Genomic DNA, 23,145 nt, shown 5'->3' on the forward strand with positions numbered 1-23,145 from the left:
GGGGAGCAAAATAACTGATGATGGTCAAAGTAGAGAGGTTATAAAATGTAGCTTGGCAATGGCAAGGAAAGTGTTTATGAAGAAGAGAAATTTGTTAACATCAAGTATAGATTTAAGTGACAGGAAGTCGTTTCTGAAAGTATTTGTATGGAGTGTAGCCATGTATGGAAGTGAAACGTGGACGATAAATAGTTTAGACAAGAAGAGAATAGAAGCTTTCAAAATGTCGTGTTACAGAAGAATGCTGAAGATTAGATGGGTAGATCACATAACTAATGAGGAGATATTGAATAGAACTGGAGAGAAGAGAAATTTGTGGCACAACTTGACTAGAAGAAGGGATCGGATGGTAGGGCATATTCTGAGGCATCAATGAATCACCAATTTAGTATTGGAGGGCAGTGTGGAGGGTAAAAATCATAGAGGAAGACCAAGAGATGAATACACTAAGCAGATTCAGAAGGATACCTCCATTAATCGTAAATCTTAGAGGGAGACCAAGAGATGAATACACTAAGCAGATTCAGAAGGATGTAGGTTGCAGTAGGTACTGGGAGATGAAGAAGCTTGCACAGGATAGAGTAGCATGGAAAGCTGCATCAAACCAGTCTCAGAACTGAAGACTACAACAACAACAACCTCCATTAAAAGGGAACATAGGCACACACAGAGTATAATGTGGGGGGGGGGGGGGGGGGGGGACAAATGTAATATCTCTTACTTGTCTTCCTCATTCATAAAATCATCCACACTGTAGTGGCATTTGCTTTTTAAATATTTTTCAGTGTTTGCATCTGTGGGTTCTAGCTTGCAGTCCTTCAACACATTTATGCTAAGCTTCAAAGCCATGTAATATGGAGTATTTTCAAATAATGTTAGTCTGTGGCAAGGTAACATGTAATCTTGATTGTGCCTTGTTTCATAAGCTCTCTAGTCAAGTACAGGAAATAGTGACAAGTGAGAAGTAAGTTCAATTACTTTTGAACACAATGAGGATAGAGTCTCATTTCCAGTACCAGCTCCAAACAGAAATAAAAGATAATGAAGGCACTCCAAAACTCCCTTGGTATGTAAGAAATTACTATCGTGAATCAGATAAGAAAAATGTAAACAAGAATCTTGTGTGTTCTTTTTGTAACGATGATTTATGATGTTCTGTATTAAAGTGTTTATATACATATAATGCACAGAAAAATAAACAGGTGAGTATTATGTGTATATGTACCATAACAAAAAAAGTCTACCTTTATCTTTTATGTATATTATGTACCTGTAACATGAAAAACCAAAGTTATTTAATCAATGATTTAAACAGATTTTTCTATGAAGCTGTAAAGCACAGTGAAAAATGAAACACTTGGTATTCCAGCCCAACATGCAGGAGTCGGCAGTCGCGTGTGTGTGCGAGATGTGCTGGTTTGTGTGTGTGAATGGTGTATGTCTCTCTTTTACTCATGAAGGCTGTGGCTGAAATCTTTATGTAAGTGTCTTTTAATTCTGCCTGTGTGCAACATGACAGGTCTTCCTTACAGTAAGTAGCAATCTATCTTTTCCTACAATGTTAAACACTGTTTTATATTGATGTTTATATGTGTGCAAAAGTGCAGTTAAAAATGAACTTCAGGAAGCAAAATGTAAAACAAACTAAAGTGAATAGTCAAGAATGTATATAATGTCATTTTTAGAACTAAGATGTTTATCACAACAGAAGGCAGGTTACAAATACAAATTTGTCAAGTGACTGACAACAAATTTTTCCCATGGGGCAGGTGTCAAATATTGATGATGCAAGGACTAACACATTGTTAAACTTAGGGCTACTGGAAACCAGCAAGGGCACTCCAAGACAGGAAATCAGACACACAATGAAAACAGCAGGCAAAATTGGTAGCATTTATATTACTGGAAGCCACCAGTAATGCTGGAGCCCTGCGAATCGCAGATGCTCTGGGTGGGTGTCCCACTGGGAAAAGTTTCACTTCAGAGAATTAACGAGTAACTCCATCAACCACCTAGACACTGTTGGAAGGCATCACAGTAGAAAATGGTCACAAAATGGCACATCTTTATCAGATGCAGCAAGCCTCATACTTGCCCCTGAGAAACACAACATCAGTCAGTTTACACTGGTCAGAGTGCTACAAGAAGGTCCCTACTGACAAAAGGCCTCTGGGGGAGGCCAAGTGACATAAAAAACTGTTTTGTTGCTAAGAGGAAGAGCAATGACATTTAGCTTTCAGCTGAATGCTGTTGCTACCAAACCTGGAGTTTGTAAATGTAAAGTCCAGATAACTCCCTACCTATGGAGTAGGAAGAGGGGAGAGATCTGAATGTGGTTGGCCAGAGGTGTCCTGGAGGTGCAGAGCAATTCATCACATTGGTTGAAGCATGTTAAGTGCCAGTGGGTTGGTGGGCTGACTACAGGAAGGAAGAAATAGTGTGCCGCCACAATCCTTTAAAAACCCATGTCTTTGTATTCAGAGGAAGTTCTCAGTCACATCACTGGGATGCCAACTCTACGTCACTCCCTGTTGCCAGCCTCATTAAGCTCTGACAAGTCTGTTTCTCTCACTTTGTATGCTGCTCTCAAAGTTTGTACTTAAAATACTGCTAGTGTTCACTCCTCCTGTTAGTGCTCACTCCACGGGCTCAGTCACTGACCTCTGTTGTGCAATCAACAATAGTGTAAAAGAAGAATATGGAAAGAATAGATTGCTACTGACCATACAGAGGAGGCACTGTGTCACAGGCAGGCAGAATTAGAATGCCTACACATTCACAGAATAACAACACATATACACATGGCCAATGACTCCGCATGATAAGAACTGATTGCGACTGTGTTTGACTTGAGCAGCAATTTAGCTGAGGTGGGGAGTGGGGTTAAGGAGGCAGGGCAGGGATGGGGCAGGAAAGCAAGTCAGGTGTGTGGGAAAATGCTACTGCTGCCTATGGGAGCAGTGTGGAGAGAGATGGGTGTTGGAGCATAAGGCTGCTAAGTGCAGTGTTGGGGGTTGTGGTTGGAGGAGGGAGTAGGGGAGGGGGGGGGGGGGGGGGGGGAGGGGAACAGAGAGGAAATAAGTAGAGAAGAGGAAAGGACTTATAGGTGTGCTGGCAGAATACGAGGCACGTGTTGTAAGGGATCAGTGATCCCACAAACATAGATGCTAGTATCAGACACCCATGTCAATACTAGGCAGGAGTCAATTGTCAAGCGCTGCAGGAGGCAGTGAGATTAGCATTGAGTGAGCAGTAGTACTGGAGAGACAGGACAAGAATGATGATCAAGTGAGTAGTAAATGGTAAATTCACCGGAGTATGACAAATGAGTGCATCCCCCAGATCGTCGTGGGGTTGACCCGCATCGGTACTGATTCGCGAGTGATATAAAACCAAAAGTGACAAGTGCCGAATTACGTGTTTCGCGTCAACCGCGTCGGCCAGCAGCAACTGTGGATTGCAGTGAGGACTGTTGCGAATGTTAACCATCACCATTGCGTGTGACAAAGTACTTAAAATCAGCAATCAATAAAAGATATAACTATAATTAAACGTGTAAGGCGAAGGTAGAACCTGACTCAGAATTTGTGTGTTGGTAGAAAATACATATCAGTTTGTACATCACAACCTTTATGGTCTTTAATAATAGACAAGCTTTCAATCATTAACTATTCCGTCTCAGAACAGCCTCACTCGGTTGAAATACCCCCAAAACCACAGCAGAAAAACTGACAGCCTTTCATCCATTAAGCACACAGTCATATAATTATAATAATTAATTGTTTGGCAGCTTTGGTAATCACACAAATACCAATAAAGGATATAACAGGGGTGTTACAGAGTGTAATGGAATGGGAGCAGCAACATTGACACCAATCCAACTGAAGCTGATGTATCACTTTACATAAAAGCTTTATTTTTCGTGTAATGTTCAGTTCGAACCTGTTTCTCACATGTGTGTGCTTCATTTTCTTTGAATACATGAAGGTTTTGTGTAAATATTCCTACATCAACGGCCATCTAATATAAAAGTAATCTAATGGTATATTCCAGAAAATCAACAATATAAAATCAGCCTGAGACAAACCAAATGTATGTTTTTCTCTTGTCTTTTGGTAAGTGTGTGGCTCTGCATATTTTTCATGTCTTCTTCCTCAGTCTGCTTAGAGAGTAGATACATATTGTAAGTGTATAGATGTTTGCTGGTTTTGTTCTTAGAATTAAATATGAAAGAAATGTAAAAAAATCTACTGTTATTATTCTTATCATAAGTTTTCTTAGTGTGGATACTTACATGATTGTGTATTAACTGACAATTTTTCAGATTGCTTTGGCTGAGACAGCAAAGTCAGTAGATCATCATGAAGAGACATAATGGCGGAACATGCACTACATTCAGTCATTAATTTGTCACTGCTCACAATAAATTGTGGTTCTAAGATTAGATGCTGATCACTTTAATATGTCTAGCACTTATAATGTATAAGAAACTACTGCAAATGATTCAGTCATTCATCTCTGATCAATGATGCTGTCAGGCTTCAATTTTGTAAGATACAGCACCCACTTAATAATATCGATTGAAGGAGGTTGATGTTAGTAAATATCTATACTTTTACCGAGCATACTCTGCGGTCAACCCACACAAAATAGAGGTGCGTTATTAAGACCATATTCCCACCATCTAAATGATACGTCACTCTATCTGATGATGACTGCCTTTTTGCTGAAGAGTTTTAGTGCTGTCAGTTTCCATTAAATTAAACTGATAGCCTCACTTGAGAACTTTACACTAAAGCAAAGCTACTTATCTAGGGAGATACAGGAGTAACAACTCAAGACCTAAGTTATACCCAGGAATTGATAAAAACAATCAGTCAAATTCCATGCCGACCTACCCAGCAGCTTATTCTGAAAGACTTTTCCTCGTGTTTAATTTCATTACTATCTTCTTTTCATCCCAAAGTGTCCACCAACATAAACATTATCAATTAATGACATTTATTGGTATGTAACTCAGTTGTAGTTGAGATCCTAAATAGAGATTATGACCTGATTTCAGAGAAGAAGATAGAGAGATGTTTTAAAAATCTCATAACATGTTATGTAAATCACCTAAATTTGGTTTATGTATGTAAAATAAATTGACAAAGCAGCAGAAGCGTAACATGTCTGTATACCTCTATGAAGCAGTGAAATTCAATAAAAAAAAAAAGTCTGGTTGAAGTTATCTATTTGGAAGCAGGTTAGAACAGCATTATTCATGCAGACAATAAGCAGCAATGCAGAATAAAGGAATAGCATTTCATTACCCTCATCATGAGAATTCATCCCAATAAAATGAGAGAATGAATACTAACATTTTACTTACCACATTCTTGGAAGATGCTTTGCTGTGTGACTCCTTATCCTTCTTTGCAGCCTTCGGAGGGCCAGCATGCTGCTGGGACCCTGTTTCCTCCCCAGAAAACTGTAATGATTGCAATGGAGTTAAAGACAAGCAATTTCTTTCAGCTAGTACAAAGTCCCAATCAGACTTCTAATTCATGGATAAATAAAAATTCCTCTACAGAAATAATCATGAGAAAAGTCAAAAACACACCTACATATCACTGATATGTAGCACACAGTAACAAAGAACAGAAGATAAACTTTTACCAATTTTTCTGCAAATGTTGGGTCTTTTTCCAGTTTATGTAAACTGACAAGCACTCCAGCTAGAAAAATGTGTCGTGTGTGTGTGTGTGTGTGTGGGGGGGGGGGGGGGGGGGGGGGGGGGGGGGGGAGAGAGAGAGAGAGAGAGAGAAAGAGAGAGAGACTCAGTCACAAACAAATGCTGCACAGGACACAGGATTCTAGTTGTCATCGTGTCATCGGTGTGACAGTAGAGTGCAGGAACGGGAAGGCACATTTTAATGGTACATTTGACTGTGGCCCAATTATGGTTTCTATAAACACAGTAAAGTATTGCTGTTTATCAATAACACTATCAGTGCAGTGACTTATGTGGATTAAAAAGATTAACGGGGGTGAGGAACTATTCAGAAAACTATATGACATTATTCTGCCTGTTTGAAATATACGAGTGCATACTGAAAAGTAATGCCTTCGAATTTTTAATTCTGGGAGGAGGAGCAGATTAGTGTTTAACGTCCCGTCGACAACGAGGTCATTAGAGACGGAGCACAAGCTCGGGTGAGGGAAGGATGGGAAAGGAAATCAGCCGTGCCCTTTCAAAGGAACCATCCCGGCATTTGCCTGAAGCGATTTAGGGAAATCACGGAAAACCTAAATCAGGATGGCCGGAGACGGGATTGAACTGTCGTCCTCCCGAATGCGAGTCCAGTGTGCTAACCACTGCGCCACCTCGCTCGGCCTTATAATTCTGTTCTCAATATCAGTTGAGGTATTACATATCATGCATATTACTCAGTCAGCTTTACTACTTCACTGGCACAAGTTGCAATTCTTTATTGCCGGAGCGCTCCAGATTGTAGTTTTTAACATGCCAGTATGTAATGTAACTATGTCAGTGCATGAGAAATAGTTCAGAAAACTGGAAGCACGAATTCGAAGAGTTCATCAACCCGCGGGAGCACCCTCTCCTTCAGCATGACAATGCCAGGCCACCCACAAGTGTTGCAACATCAGCAACAATCCCACGCCCTGGGCTCACTGTCAATGATAGTGCTCCATCCGATTTTCATCTGTTTCCTAAACTTGAGGAACACCTTAAAGGGCTTCATTTTGGTAGTGATGAAGGGTGCATGCTGAGCTGAGGCTGTGGCTCCATCTGGTCTCTCATTGGCAGAAATGTGTTCATCATCAGGGTGACAATGCTGAGGAATGCAAGTTATTTAGAACTAAAGGAGACGACTCACTGAAAACCAGAAATACTGTATCATTGATAGGCACACAAGCAAAAGGTAGGGGTACAGGCTTGTGCATGCAAGAGAGAGAGAGAGAGAGAGAGAGAGAGAGAGAGAGTGTGTGTGTGTGTGTGTGTGTGTGTGTGTGTGTGTGTGGTGTTTTCTTACAGCTCGAAAAAAGCAGTGTGTTCGGAAAACTAGCCAAGTTCCTTACCTTCTGTTTGTGTGCCTGTCTGCCTTTCAGTGAGTCATCTTCTTTATTCCTAAATAATTCATAATTTTCGACCAGACCTTTCCGTACATTATTATGACGATTAGATTAGATTAGATTTACTTTCAATCCAATTCAAATAAATATGAAGACACAAAGAATTAAGATGTAGAGCATTAATAAAGTTTGTTATATTTAAAAAGCTTCAAGAGTTTTCACATAAAATATGCAGAGGCGTTACTTTTTAACATGCCCTCATAATAATGTTAGTGAATAGTACTACCACACTGACAGTGTCAGTCGACTGTCAACATGTAAAAGAGCTACATTACAAAATGTTAAACTGTGAACACAGCAGTTCCAATTATGTACCTTACTCATAGAATATAGAAGCAGTCTTTAACAGAACATGGCAACCTGGTTTAGTAAGACCAGAGAAAACCTTGTAGAACCCAACCAACTTCAGAGGTCAAGGAACATTGTGGACAGCATTGATTTGCATGAAGAATAACTCTGTGACACATCAAATTACGCAATGCACAAGCATGTACTCATCAGGCTTTTTATATATATATATATATATATATATATATATATATAAAAAAAACAAAGATGAGGTGACTTACCGAACAAAAGCCCTGGCAGGTCGATAGACACACAAACAAACACAAACACACACACAAAATTCAAGCTTTCGCAACAAACTGTTGCCTCATCAGGAAAGAGGGAAGGAGAGGGGAAGACGAAAGGAAGTGGGTTTTAAGGGAGAGGGTAAGGAGTCATTCCAATCCCGGGAGCAGGAAGACTTACCTTAGGGGGAAAAAAGGACAGGTATACACTCGCACACACGCACATATCCATCCACACATACAGACACAAGCAGACATATTTAAAGACAAAGAGTTTGGGCAGAGATGTCAGTCGAGGCAGAAGTGTAGAGGCAAAGAAGTTGTTGAAAGACAGGTGAGGTATGAGTGGCGGCAACTTGAAATTAGCGGAGATTGAGGCCTGGCGGATGACGAGAAGAGAGGATATACTGAAGGGCAAGTTCCCATCTCCGGAGTTCGGATAGGTTGGTGTTGGTGGGAAGTATCCAGATAACCCGGACGGTGTAACACTGTGCCAAGATGTGCTGGCTGTGCACCAAGGCATGTTTAGCCACAGGGTGATCCTCATTACCAACAAACACTGTCTGCCTGTGTCCATTCATGCGAATGGACAGTTTGTTGCTGGTCATTCCCACATAGAATGCATCACAGTGTAGGCAGGTCAGTTGGTAAATCACGTGGGTGCTTTCACACGTGGCTCTGCCTCTGATCGCGTACACCTTCCGGGTTACAGGACTGGAGTAGGTGGTGGTGGGAGGGTGCATGGGACAGGTTTTGCATCAGGGGCGGTTACAAGGATAGGAGCCAGAGGGTAGGGAAGGTGGTTTGGGCATTTCATAGGGATGAACTAACAGGTTACGAAGGTTAGGTGGACGGCGGAAAGACACTCTTGGCGGAGTGGGGAGGATTTCATGAAGGATGGATCTCATTTCAGGGCAGGATTTGAGGAAGTCGTATCCCTGCTGGAGAGCCACATTCAGAGTCTGGTCCAGTCCCGGAAAGTATCCTGTCACAAGTGGGGCACTTTTGTGGTTCTTCTGTGGGGGATTCTGGGTTTGAGGGGACGAGGAAGTGGCTCTGGTTATTTGCTTCTGTACCAGGTCGGGAGGGTAGTTGCGGGATGCGAAAGCTGTTTTCAGGTTGTTGGTGTAATGATTCAGGGATACCGGACTGGAGCAGATTCGTTTGCCACGAAGACCCAGGATGTAGGGAAGGGACCGTTTGATGTGGAATGGGTGGCAGCTGTCATAATGGAGGTACTGTTGCTTGTTGGTGGGTTTGATGTGGACGGACGTGTGAAGTTGGCCATTGGACAGGTGGAGGTCAACGTCAAGGAAAGTGGCATGGGATTTGGAGTAGGACCAGGTGAAACTGATGGAACCAAAGGAGTTGAGGTTGGAGAGGAAATTCTGGAGTTCTTCTTCACTGTGAGTCCAGATCATGAAGATGTCATCAATAAATCTGTACCAAACTTTGGGTTGGCAGACTTGGGTAACCAAGAAGGCTTCCTCTAAGCGACCCATGAATAGGTTGGCGTACGAGGGGGCCATCCTGGTGCCCATGGCTGTTCCCTTTAATTGTTGGTATGTCTGGCCCTCAAAAGTGAAGAAGTTGTGGGTCAGGATGAAGCTGGCTAAGGTGATGAAGAAAGAGGTTTTAGGTAGGGTGGCAGGTGATCGGCGTGAAAGGAAATGCTCCATCGCAGCGAGGCCCTGGACGTGCGGAATATTTGTGTATAAGGACGTGGCATCAATGGTTACAAGGATGGTTTCCGGGGGTAACAGATTGGGTAAGGATTCCAGGCGTTCAAGGAAGTGGTTGGTGTCCTTGATGAAGGATGGGAGACTGCATGTAATGGGTTGAAGGTGTTGATCTACGTAGGCGGAGATACGTTCTGTGGGGGCTTGGTAACCAGCTACAATGGGGCGGCCGGGATGATTGGGTTTGTGGATTTTAGGAAGAAGGTAGAAGGTAGGGGTGCGGGGTGTCGGTGGGGTCAGGAGGTTGATGGAGTCAGGTGAAAGGTTTTGCAGGGGGCCTAAGGTTCTGAGAATTCCTTGAAGCTCCGCCTGGACATCGGGAATGGGGTTACCTTGGCAAACTTTGTATGTGGTGTTGTCTGAAAGCTGACGCAGTCCCTCAGCCACATACTCCCGACGATCAAGTACCACGGTCGTGGAACCCTTGTCCGCCGGAAGAATGACGATGGATCGGTCAGCCTTCAGATCACGGATAGCCTGGGCTTCAGCAGTGGTGATGTTGGGTGTAGGATTAAGGTTTTTTAAGAAGGATTGAGATGCAAGGCTGGAAGTCAGAAATTCCTGGAAGGTTTGGAGAGGGTGATTTTGAGGAAGAGGAGGTGGGTCCCGCTGTGACGGAGGACGGAACTGTTCCAGGCAGGGTTCAATTTGGATGGTGTCTTGAGGAGTCGGATCATTAGGAGTAGGATTAGGATCATTTTTCTTCGTGGCAAAGTGATACTTCCAGCAGAGAGTACGGGTGTAGGACAGTAAATCTTTGACGAGGGCTGTTTGGTTGAATCTGGGAGTGGGGCTGAAGGTGAGGCCTTTGGATAGGACAGAGGTTTCGGATTGGGAGAGAGGTTTGGAGGAAAGGTTTCCATTATATTGATATCATTAATTTGAATCCAACAATTACGTTTGTTATTGTCACTGTTCCATTTCGAAATCTTTTCTGTCGTCTTATTTTCCTCTTTCTGTTTTTGCCAGTAGTTTCACTTTGCATTCACCTTCTCCTTTTTACCGTAATCTGCTATACTATTTTATCCCGCCTATATATATACTCAACAATACGTAACCCACTTCCAAACTACAACCAAAAAATTTTTTTGCCGCTTTCAGCACTACCGCCGCTATAATATCCACCGTTTCTAGTTCACAAACAGCTCCTTTCACCTTTTAAACAACCATTTCGGCCAGTTCTAATAACTTTCGCTTTATTTCCATTTCCGTTTTTCCCACATCACCGATCATTTTTAGCCGCTTCCCACAGGTTTTAACGCCATTATTTCTTCGTCAGACAATTGTTAGCCTCATTTTCATAATCTGCCACCACAATACCACTCCTTTTAATATACTACACGCAGTTTTTTCGAAATTTTCCCGAATTTCTCCGTCCTTTAACGTGTTTTGGCAGCAACACAACCACCTAACCTTTATGCACATCGTTGTCTACCAACCCAAGTCCAACATAGCCCAGCTGTAACCAACACCTTTTCGCCTTTTTTCATTCCAGATCTCCAGTTTCTTTCCGTAGTTAACCTTTCCTCCAAACCTCTCTCCCAATCCGAAACCTCTGTCCTATCCAAAGGCCTCACCTTCAGCCCCACTCCCAGATTCAACCAAACAGCCCTCGTCAAAGATTTACTGTCCTACACCCGTACTCTCTGCTGGAAGTATCACTTTGCCACGAAGAAAAATGATCCTAATCCTACTCCTAATGATCCGACTCCTCAAGACACCATCCAAATTGAACCCTGCCTGGAACAGTTCCGTCCTCCGTCACAGCGGGACCCACCTCCTCTTCCTCAAAATCACCCTCTCCAAACCTTCCAGGAATTTCTGACTTCCAGCCTTGCATCTCAATCCTTCTTAAAAAACCTTAATCCTACACCCAACATCACCACTGCTGAAGCCCAGGCTATCCGTGATCTGAAGGCTGACCGATCCATCGTCATTCTTCCGGCGGACAAGGGTTCCACGACCGTGGTACTTGATCGTCGGGAGTATGTGGCTGAGGGACTGCGTCAGCTTTCAGACAACACCACATACAAAGTTTGCCAAGGTAACCCCATTCCCGATGTCCAGGCGGAGCTTCAAGGAATTCTCAGAACCTTAGGCCCCCTGCAAAACCTTTCACCTGACTCCATCAACCTCCTGACCCCACCGACACCCCGCACCCCTACCTTCTACCTTCTTCCTAAAATCCACAAACCCAATCATCCCGGCCGCCCCATTGTAGCTGGTTACCAAGCCCCCACAGAACGTATCTCCGCCTACGTAGATCAACACCTTCAACCCATTACATGCAGTCTCCCATCCTTCATCAAGGACACCAACCACTTCCTTGAACGCCTGGAATCCTTACCCAATCTGTTACCCCCGGAAACCATCCTTGTAACCATTGATGCCACGTCCTTATACACAAATATTCCGCACGTCCAGGGCCTCGCTGCGATGGAGCATTTCCTTTCACGCCGATCACCTGCCACCCTACCTAAAACCTCTTTCTTCATCACCTTAGCCAGCTTCATCCTGACCCACAACTTCTTCACTTTTGAGGGCCAGACATACCAACAATTAAAGGGAACAGCCATGGGCACCAGGATGGCCCCCTCGTAAGCCAACCTATTCATGGGTCGCTTAGAGGAAGCCTTCTTGGTTACCCAAGTCTGCCAACCCAAAGTTTGGTACAGATTTATTGATGACATCTTCATGATCTGGACTCACAGTGAAGAAGAACTCCAGAATTTCCTCTCCAACCTCAACTCCTTTGGTTCCATCAGTTTCACCTGGTCCTACTCCAAATCCCATGCCACTTTCCTTGACGTTGACCTCCACCTGTCCAATGGCCAACTTCACACGTCCGTCCACATCAAACCCACCAACAAGAAACAGTACCTCCATTATGACAGCTGCCACCCATTCCACATCAAACGGTCCCTTCCCTACAGCCTGGGTCTTCGTGGCAAACGAATCTGCTCCAGTCCGGAATCCCTGAATCATTACACCAACAACCTGAAAACAGCTTTCGCATCCCGCAACTACCCTCCCGACCTGGTACAGAAGCAAATAACCAGAGCCACTTCCTCGTCCCCTCAAACCCAGAATCCCCCACAGAAGAACCACAAAAGTGCCCCACTTGTGACAGGATACTTTCCGGGACTGGACCAGACTCTGAATGTGGCTCTCCAGCAGGGATACGACTTCCTCAAATCCTGCCCTGAAATGAGATCCATCCTTCATGAAATCCTCCCCACTCCGCCAAGAGTGTCTTTCCGCCGTCCACCTAACCTTCGTAACCTGTTAGTTCATCCCTATGAAATCCCCAAACCACCTTCCCTACCTTCTGGCTCCTATCCTTGTAACCGCCCCCGATGCAAAACCTGTCCCATGCACCCTCCCACCACCACCTACTCCAGTCCTGTAACCCGGAAGGTGTACACGATCAGAGACAGAGCCACGTGTGAAAGCACCCACGTGATTTACCAACTGACCTGCCTACACTGTGATGCATTCTATGTGGGAATGACCAGCAACAAACTGTCCATTCGCATGAATGGACACAGGCAGACAGTGTTTGTTGGTAATGAGGATCACCCTGTGGCTAAACATGCCTTGGTGCACAGCCAGCACATCTTGCCACAGTGTTACACCGTCCGGGTTATCTGGATACTTCCCACCAACACCAACCTATCCGAACTCCGGAGATGGGAACTTGCCCTTCAGTATATCCTCTCTTCTCGTCATCCGCCAGGCCTCAATCTCCGCTAATTTCAAGTTGCCGCCACTCATACCTCACCTGTCTTTCAACAACTTCTTTGCCTCTACACTTCTGCCTCGACTGACATCTCTGCCCAAACTCTTTGTCTTTAAATATGTCTGCTTGTGTCTGTATGTGTGGATGGATATGTGCATGTGTGCGAGTGTATACCTGTCCTTTTTTCCCCCTAAGGTAAGTCTTTCCGCTCCCGGGATTGGAATGACTCCTTACCCTCTCCCTTAAAACCCACTTCCTTTCGTCTTCCCCTCTCCTTCCCTCTTTCCTGATGAGGCAACAGTTTGTTGCGAAAGCTTGAATTTTGTGTGTGTGTTTGTGTTTGTTTGTGTGTCTATCGACCTGCCAGCACTTTTGTTCGGTAAGTCACCTCATCTTTGTTTTTATATATATTTTTTCCCACGTGGAATGTTTCCTTCCATTATATATATATATATATATATATATATATATATATATATATATATATATATATATATACATAAAAAAAACAAAGATGAGGTGACTTACCGAACAAAAGCGCTGGCAGGTCGATACACACACAAACAAACACAAACATACACACAAAATTCAAGCTTTCGCAACAAACTGTTGCCTCATCAGGAAAGAGGGAAGGAGAGGGGAAGACGAAAGGAAGTGGGTTTTAAGGGAGAGGGTAAGGAGTCATTCCATTCCCGGGAGCGGAAAGACTTACCTTAGGGGGAAAAAAGGACAGGTATACACTCGCACACACGCACATATCCATCCACACATACAGACACAAGCAGACATATTTAAAGACAAAGAGTTTGGGCAGAGATGTCAGTCGAGGCAGAAGTGTAGAGGCAAAGAAGTTGTTGAAAGACAGGTGAGGTATGAGTGGCGGCAACTTGAAATTAGCGGAGATTGAGGCCTGGCGGATGACGAGAAGAGAGGATATACTGAAGGGCAAGTTCCCATCTCCGGAGTTCGGATAGGTTGGTGTTGGTGGGAAGTATCCAGATAACCCGGACGGTGTAACACTGTGGCAAGATGTGCTGGCTGTGCACCAAGGCATGTTTAGCCACAGGGTGATCCTCATTACCAACAAACACTGTCTGCCTGTGTCCATTCATGCGAATGGACAGTTTGTTGCTGGTCATTCCCACATAGAAGGCTTCACAGTGTAGGCAGCTCAGCTGGTAAATCACGTGGGTGCTTTCACACTTGGCTCTGCCTTTGATCACGTAGACCTTCCGGGTTACAGGACTGGAGTAGGTGGTGGTGGGAGGGTGCATGGGACAGGTTTTGCATCGGGGGCGGTTACAAGGATAGGAGCCAGAGGGTAGGGAAGGTGGTTTGGGGATTTCATAGGGATGGACTAACAGGTTACGAAGGTTAGGTGGACGGCGGAAAGACACTCTAGGCGGAGTGGGGAGGATTTCATGAAGGATGGATCTCATTTCAGGGCAGGATTTGAGGAAGTCGTATCCCTGCTGGAGAGCCACATTCAGAGTCTGGTCCAGTCCCGGAAAGTATCCTGTCACAAGTGGGGCACTTTTGTGGTTCTTCTGTGGGGGATTCTGGGTTCGAGGGGACGAGGAAGTGGCCCTGGTTATTTGCTTCTGTACCAGGTCGGGAGGGTAGATGCGGGATGCGAAAGCTGTTTTCAGGTTGTTGGTGTAATGATTCAGGGATTCCGGACTGGAGCAGATTCGTTTGCCACGAAGACCTAGGCTGTAGGGAAGGGACCGTTTGATGTGGAATGGGTGGCAGCTGTCATAATGGAGGTTCTGTTGCTTGTTGGTGGGTTTGATGTGGACAGACGTGTGAAGTTGGCCATTGGACAGGTGGAGGTCAACGTCAAGGAAAGTGGCATGGGATTTGGAGTAGGACCAGGTGAATCTGATGGAACCAAAGGAGTTGAGGTTGGAGAGGAAATTCTGGAGTTCTTCTTCACTGTGAGTCCAGATCATGAAGGTGTCATCAATAAATCTGTACCAAACTTTGGGTTGGCAGACTTGGGTAACCAAGAAGGCTTCCTCTAAGCGACCCATGAATAGGTTGGCGTACGAGGGGGCCATCCTGGTACCCATGGCTGTTCCCTTTAATTGTTGGTATGTCTGGCCTTCAAAAGTGAAGAAGTTGTGGGTCAGGATGAAGCTGGCTAAGGTAATGAGGAAAGAGGTTTTAGGTAGGGTGGCAGGTGATCGGCGTGAAAGGAAATGCTCCATCGCAGCGAGGCCCTGGACGTGCGGAATACTTGTGTATAAGGACGTGGCATCAATGGTTACAAGGATGGTTTCCGGGGGTAACAGATTGGGTAAGGATTCCAGGCGTTCAAGGAAGTGGTTGGTGTCTTTGATGAAGGATGGGAGACTGCATGTAATGGGTTGAAGGTGTTGATCTATGTAGGCAGAGATACGTTCTGTGGGGGCTTGGTAACCAGCTACAATGAGGCGGCCGGGATGATTGGGTTTGTGGATTTTAGGGAGAAGGTAGAAGGTAGGGGTGCGGGGTGTCGGTGGGGTCAGGAGGTTGATGGAGTCAGGTGAAAGGTTTTGCAGGGGGCCTAAGGTTCTAAGGATTCCTTGAAGCTCCGCCTGGACATCGGGAATGGGGTTACCTTGGCAAACTTTGTATGTGGTGTTGTCTGAAAGCTAACGCAGTCCCTCAGCCACATACTCCCGACGATCAAGTACCACGGTCGTGGAACCCTTGTCCACCGGAAGAATGACGATGGATCGGTCAGCCTTCAGATCACGGATAGCCTGGGCTTCAGCAGTGGTGATGTTGGGTGTAGGATTAAGGTTTTTTAAGAAGGATTGAGATGCAAGGCTGGAAGTCAGAAATTCCTGGAAGGTTTGGAGAGGGTGATTTTGAGGAAGAGGAGGTGGGTCCCGCTGTGACGGAGGACGGAACTGTTCCAGGCAGGGTTCAATTTGGATGGTGTCTTGAGGAGTCGGATCATTAGGAGTAGGATTAGGATCATTTTTCTTCGTGGCAAAGTGATACTTCCAGCAGAGAGTACGGGTGTAGGACAGTAAATCTTTGACGAGGGCTGTTTGGTTGAATCTGGGAGTGGGGCTGAAGGTGAGGCCTTTGGATAGGACAGAGGTTTCGGATTGGGAGAGAGGTTTGGAGGAAAGGTTAACTACTGAATTAGGGTGTTGTGGTCCCAGATTGTGTTGCTCGGAATTTTGAGGTTTTGGAGGGAGTGGAGCTGGAAGTGGGAGATTGAGTAGATGGGAGAGACTGGGTTTGTGTGCAATGAGAGGAGGTTGAGGTTTGCTGGAAAGGTTGTGAAGGGTGAGTGAGTTGCCTTTCCGGAGGTGGGAAACCAGGAGATTGGATAGTTTTTTGAGGTGGAGGGTGGCATGCTGTTCTAATTTACGGTTGGCCTGTAGGAGGATGCTCTGAACAGTCAGTGTGGATGTGGGAGAGGAAAGATTAAGGACTTTTATTAAGGATAGGAGTTGACGGGTGTGTTCATTGGCTGAGTTGATGTGTAGGTGAAGGATTAGGTGGGTGAGGGCAATGGATTGTTCAGTTTGGAACTGGTATAGGGACTGATGGAAGGAAGGGTTGCAGCCAGAGATGGGAACTTTAAGTGTGAGGCCTTTGGGGGTGATGCCAAATGTCAGACAAGCCTGAGAAAATAGAATATGGGAGCGTAATCTGGCTAGGGCGAAGGCATGTTTGCGGAGGGAATGTAAATAAAACTTAATGGGGTCGTTGTGGGGGTGTTGTGAGGGTGACATGGTATTAGAAGGTGGAAAGTGTAACATGAGGTGAAATGAAAATGAAAATAAAAATATATGGGGAGAGATAAAGGTGAACCGGAAAGTAACTGGAGATCTGGAATGAAAAAAGGCGAAAGGTGTTGGTTACAGCTGGGCTATGTTGGACTTGGGTTGGTAGACAGCGATGTGCATAAAGGTTAGGTGGTTGTGTTGCCGCCAAAACACGTTAAAGGACGGAGAAATTCGGGAAAATTTCGAAAAAACTGCGTGTAGTATATTAAAAGGAGTGAGATTGTGGTGGCAGATTATGAAAATGTGGCTAACAATTGTCTGACGAAGAAATAATGGCGTTAAAACCTGTGGGAAGCGGCTAAAAATAATCAGTGATGTGGGAAAAACGGAAATGGAAATAAAGCGAAAGTTATTAGAACTGGCCGAAATGGTTGTTTAAAAGGTGAAAGGAGCTGTTTGTGAACTATAAACGGTGGATATTATAGCGGCGGTAGTGCTGAAAGCGGCAAAAAAATTTTTTTGGTTATGGTTTGGAAGTGGGTTACGTATTATTGAGTATATATATAGGCGGGATAAAATAGTATAGCAGATTACGGTAAAAAGGAGAAGGTGAATACAAAGTGAAACTACTGGCAAAAACAGAAAGAGGAAAATAAGACGACAGAAAAGATTTCGAAATGCAACAGTGACAATAACAAACGTAATTGTTGGATTCAAATTAATGATATCAATATAATAGAAGGAAACATTCCACGTGGGAAAAAATTATATATAAAAAACAAAGATGAGGTGACTTACCGAACGAAAGCGCTGGCAGGTCGATACACACACAAACAAACACAAACATACACACAAAATTCAAGCTTTCGCAACACACTGTTGCCTCATCAGGAAAGAGGGAAGGAGAGGGGAAGACGAAAGGAAGTGGGTTTCAAGGGAGAGGGTAAGGAGTCATTCCAATGCCGGGAGCGGAAAGACTTACCTTTGGGGGAAAAAAGGACAGGTATACACTCGCACACACGCACATATCCATCCACACATACAGACACAAGCAGACATATTTAAAGACAAAGAGTTTGGGCAGAGATGTCAGTCGAGGCAGAAGTGTAGAGGCAAAGAAGTTGTTGAAAGACAGGTGAGGTATGAGTGGCGGCAACTTGAAATTAGCGGAGATTGAGGCCTGGCGGATGACGAGAAGAGAGGATATACTGAAGGGCAAGTTCCCATCTCCGGAGTTCGGATAGGTTGGTGTTGGTGTGAAGTATCCAGATAACCCGGACGGTGTAACACTGTGCCAAGATGTGCTGGCTGTGCACCAAGCCATGTTTGGCCACAGGGTGATCCTCATTACCAACAAACACTGTCTGCCTGTGTCCATTCATGCGAATGGACAGTTTGTTGCTGGTCATTCCCACATAGAATGCATCACAGTGTAGGCAGGTCAGTTGGTAAATCACGTGGGTGCTTTCACATGTGGCTCTGCCTTTGATCGCGTACACCTTCCGGGTTACAGGACTGGAGTAGGTGGTGGTGGGAGGGTGCATGGGACAGGTTTTGCATCGGGGGCGGTTACAAGGATAGGAGCCAGAGGGTAGGGAAGGTGGTTTGGGGATTTCATAGGGATGGACTAACAGGTTACGAAGGTTAGGTGGACGGCGGAAAGACACTCTTGGCGGAGTGGGGAGGATTTCATGAAGGATGGATCTCATTTCAGGGCAGGATTTGAGGAAGTCGTATCCCTGCTGGAGAGCCACATTCAGAGTCTGGTCCAGTCCCGGAAAGTATCCTGTCACAAGCGGGGCACTTTTGTGGTTCTTCTGTGGGGGATTCTGGGTTCGAGGGGACGAGGAAGTGGCCCTGGTTATTTGCTTCTGTACCAGGTCGGGAGGGTAGTTGCGGGATGCGAAAGCTGTTTTCAGGTTGTTGGTGTAATGATTCAGGGATTCCGGACTGGAGCAGATTCGTTTGCCACGAAGACCTAGGCTGTAGGGAAGGGACCGTTTGATGTGGAATGGGTGGCAGCTGTCATAATGGAGGTACTGTTGCTTGTTGGTGGGTTTGATGTGGACGGACGTGTGAAGTTGGCCATTGGACAGGTGGAGGTCAACGTCAAGGAAAGTGGCATGGGATTTGGAGTAGGACCAGGTGAATCTGATGGAACCAAAGGAGTTGAGGTTGGAGAGGAAATTCTGGAGTTCTTCTTCACTGTGAGTCCAGATCATGAAGATGTCATCAATAAATCTGTACCAAACTTTGGGTTGGCAGACTTGGGTAACCAAGAAGGCTTCCTCTAAGCGACCCATGAATAGGTTGGCGTACGAGGGGGCCATCCTGGTACCCATGGCTGTTCCCTTTAATTGTTGGTATGTCTGGCCTTCAAAAGTGAAGAAGTTGTGGGTCAGGATGAAGCTGGCTAAGGTAATGAGGAAAGAGGTTTTAGGTAGGGTGGCAGGTGATCGGCGTGAAAGGAAATGCTCCATCGCAGCGAGGCCCTGGACGTGCGGAATATTTGTGTATAAGGACGTGGCATCAATGGTTACAAGGATGGTTTCCGGGGGTAACAGATTGGGTAAGGATTCCAGGCGTTCAAGGAAGTGGTTGGTGTCTTTGATGAAGGATGGGAGACTGCATGTAATGGGTTGAAGGTGTTGATCTATGTAGGCAGAGATACGTTCTGTGGGGGCTTGCTAACCAGCTACAATGGGGCGGCCGGGATGATTGGGTTTGTGGATTTTAGGGCGAAGGTAGAAGGTAGGGGTGCGGGGTGTCGGTGGGGTCAGGAGGTTGATGGAGTCAGGTGAAAGGTTTTGCAGGGGGCCTAAGGTTCTAAGGATTCCTTGAAGCTCCGCCTGGACATCGGGAATGGGGTTACCTTGGCAAACTTTGTATGTGGTGTTGTCTGAAAGCTGACGCAGTCCCTCAGCCACATACTCCCGACGATCAAGTACCACGGTCGTGGAACCCTTGTCCGCCGGAAGAATGACGATGGATCGGTCAGCCTTCAGATCACGGATAGCCTGGGCTTCAGCAGTGGTGATGTTGGGTGTAGGATTAAGGTTTTTTAAGAAGGATTGAGATGCAAGGCTGGAAGTCAGAAATTCCTGGAAGGTTTGGAGAGGGTGATTTTGAGGAAGAGGAGGTGGGTCCCGCTGTGACGGAGGACGGAACTGTTCCAGGCAGGGTTCAATTTGGATGGTGTCTTGAGGAGTCGGATCATTAGGAGTAGGATTAGGATCATTTTTCTTCGTGGCAAAGTGATACTTCCAGCAGAGAGTACGAGTGTAGGACAGTAAATCTTTGACGAGGGCTGTTTGGTTGAATCTGGGAGTGGGGCTGAAGGTGAGGCCTTTGGATAGGACAGAGGTTTCGGATTGGGAGAGAGGTTTGGAGGAAAGGTTAACTACTGAATTAGGGTGTTGTGGTCCCAGATTGTGTTGCTCGGAATTTTGAGGTTTTGGAGGGAGTGGAGCTGGAAGTGGGAGATTGAGTAGATGGGAGAGACTGGGTTTGTGTGCAATGAGAGGAGGTTGAGGTTTGCTGGAAAGGTTGTGAAGGGTGAGTGAGTTGCCTTTCCGGAGGTGGGAAACCAGGAGATTGGATAGTTTTTTGAGGTGGAGGGTGGCATGCTGTTCTAATTTACGGTTGGCCTGTAGGAGGATGCTCTGAACAGTCAGTGTGGATGTGGGAGAGGAAAGATTAAGGACTTTTATTAAGGATAGGAGTTGACGGGTGTGTTCATTGGCTGAGTTGATGTGTAGGTGAAGGATTAGGTGAGTGAGGGCAATGGATTGTTCAGTTTGGAACTGGTATAGGGACTGATGGAAGGAAGGGTTGCAGCCAGAGATGGGAACTTTAAGTGTGAGGCCTTTGGGGGTGATGCCAAATGTCAGACAAGCCTGAGAAAATAGAATATGAGAGCGTAATCTGGCTAGGGCGAAGGCATGTTTGCGGAGGGAATGTAAATAAAACTTAATGGGGTCGTTGTGGGGGTGTTGTGAGGGTGACATGGTATTAGAAGGTGGAAAGTGTAACATGAGGTGAAATGAAAATGAAAATAAAAATATATGGGGAGAGATAAAGGTGAACCGGAAAGTAACTGGAGATCGGGAATGAAAAAAGGCGAAAGGTGTTGGTTACAGCTGGGCTATGTTGGACTTGGGTTGGTAGACAGCGATGTGCATAAAGGTTAGGTGGTTGTGTTGCCGCCAAAACACGTTAAAGGACGGAGAAATTCGGGAAAATTTCGAAAAAACTGCGTGTAGTATATTAAAAGGAGTGGTATTGTGGTGGCAGATTATGAAAATGTGGCTAACAATTGTCTGACGAAGAAATAATGGCGTTAAAACCTGTGGGAAGCGGCTAAAAATAATCAGTGATGTGGGAAAAACGGAAATGGAAATAAAGCGAAAGTTATTAGAACTGGCCGAAATGGTTGTTTAAAAGGTGAAAGGAGCTGTTTGTGAACTATAAACGGTGGATATTATAGCGGCGGTAGTGCTGAAAGCGGCAAAAAAAATTTTTTGGTTATGGTTTGGAAGTGGGTTACGTATTATTGAGTATATATATAGGCGGGATAAAATAGTATAGCAGATTACGGTAAAAAGGAGAAGGTGAATACAAAGTGAAACTACTGGCAAAAACAGAAAGAGGAAAATAAGACGACAGAAAAGATTTCGAAATGCAACAGTGACGATAACAAACGTAATTGTTGGATTCAAATTAATGATATCAATATAATAGAAGGAAACATTCCACGTGGGAAAAAATTATATATAAAAACAAAGATGAGGTGACTTACCGAACGAAAGCGCTGGCAGGTCGATAGACACACAAACAAACACAAACATACACACAAAATTCAAGCTTTCGCAACACACTGTTGCCTCATCAGGAAAGAGGGAAGGAGAGGGGAAGACGAAAGGAAGTGGGTTTCAAGGGAGAGGGTAAGGAGTCATTCCAATCCCGGGAGCGGAAAGACTTACCCTTGGGGGAAAAAAGGACAGGTATACACTCGCACACACGCACATATCCATCGACACATACAGACACAAGCAGACATATTTAAAGACAAAGAGTTTGGGCAGAGATGTCAGTCGAGGCAGAAGTGTAGAGGCAAAGAAGTGCTGGCCGTGCACCAAGGCATGTTTAGCCACAGGGTGATCCTCATTACCAACAAACACTGTCTGCCTGTGTCCATTCATGCAAATGAACAGTTTGTTGCTGGTCATTCCCACATAGAAAGCTTCACAGCGTAGGCAGGTCAGTTGGTAAATCACGTGGGTGCTTTCACACATGGCTCTTTCAACAACATCTTTGCCTCTTTACTTCCGCCTCGACTGACATTTCTGCCCAATCTCTTTGCCTTTACAAATGTCTGCTTGTGTCTGTGTATGTGCGGATGGATATATGTGTGTGTGTGTGTGTGTGTGTGTGTGTGTGTGTGTGTGTGTGCGCGCGAGTGTATACCTGTCCTTTTTTCCCCCTAAGGTAAGTCTTTCCGCTCCCGGGATTGGAATGACTCCTTACCCTCTCCCTTAAAACCCACATCCTTTCGTCTTTGCCTCTTCTTCCCTCTTTCCTGATGAAGCAACCGTTTGTTGCGAAAGCTTGAATTTTGTGTGTACGTTTGTGTTTGTTTGTGTGTCTATCAACCTGCCAGCGCATATGCTCGGGAAATTAAGTTCCATATTTCTAACCACCTATGATGAACTGGTCACCGACAGCCAGAGAAAACCCGTATTGTTCAGACCTGCTACGTCACTGTAAGGCACAGGGTACAACAGGAGGCAAAGCACCAGCCCCCCCCCCCCCCTGCCCCCCCGTGTCACCATGTATCTCTAGTCTCTGTATACTGTAGAGCACAGAGGTGATTGTGAACCTACGAGACTCAGCCACATGGCAAATGTTGTGCTGCATCAGTGACTCAGTGAAACTAGAAGTGTCTGTGCAATGCATACAATGGTGGAAAAGGAGCTACAGGTTACAGAACAAAAGGCATCTGTATTCAATAAAACCATTATAGTGACAGAGACAGAAGTTTATTAGTTGGGTGAAAGGCTGAAATGCCTATTGGCTTTATAATGTTATATAAAATATCGCTGGTTTCTGCATTTTTCAAGTAATTAAACTTCACACAGTATTTCTCTACAACACATAGTCATTATACAGTTTATAACAATAAAATCTCTAAATGTACTTTGAAGTTTTAAGCAGTTAATAAGAAGTTC

At 45.0% G+C, this 23,145-nt stretch overlaps 1 protein-coding gene across 6 annotated transcripts in view; it reads right to left on the bottom strand.

Moving 5' to 3' along the window:
• Nucleotides 1-23,145, bottom strand: part of LOC124619817 (TRAF3-interacting protein 1) — a 244,350-nt gene that overhangs the window by 124,121 nt on the left and 97,084 nt on the right. For all 6 annotated transcript variants that reach the window (XM_047146416.1, XM_047146417.1, XM_047146414.1 and 3 more), the window contains one exon: nucleotides 5,372-5,470. In XM_047146416.1, the coding sequence (XP_047002372.1) occupies nucleotides 5,372-5,470 (99 nt within the window). The remainder of the gene's footprint in view (nucleotides 1-5,371; nucleotides 5,471-23,145) is intronic.

Source organism: Schistocerca americana, chromosome 6 (assembly GCF_021461395.2).
Source record: "Schistocerca americana isolate TAMUIC-IGC-003095 chromosome 6, iqSchAmer2.1, whole genome shotgun sequence".
Classification (NCBI taxonomy): domain Eukaryota; kingdom Metazoa; phylum Arthropoda; class Insecta; order Orthoptera; family Acrididae; genus Schistocerca; species Schistocerca americana.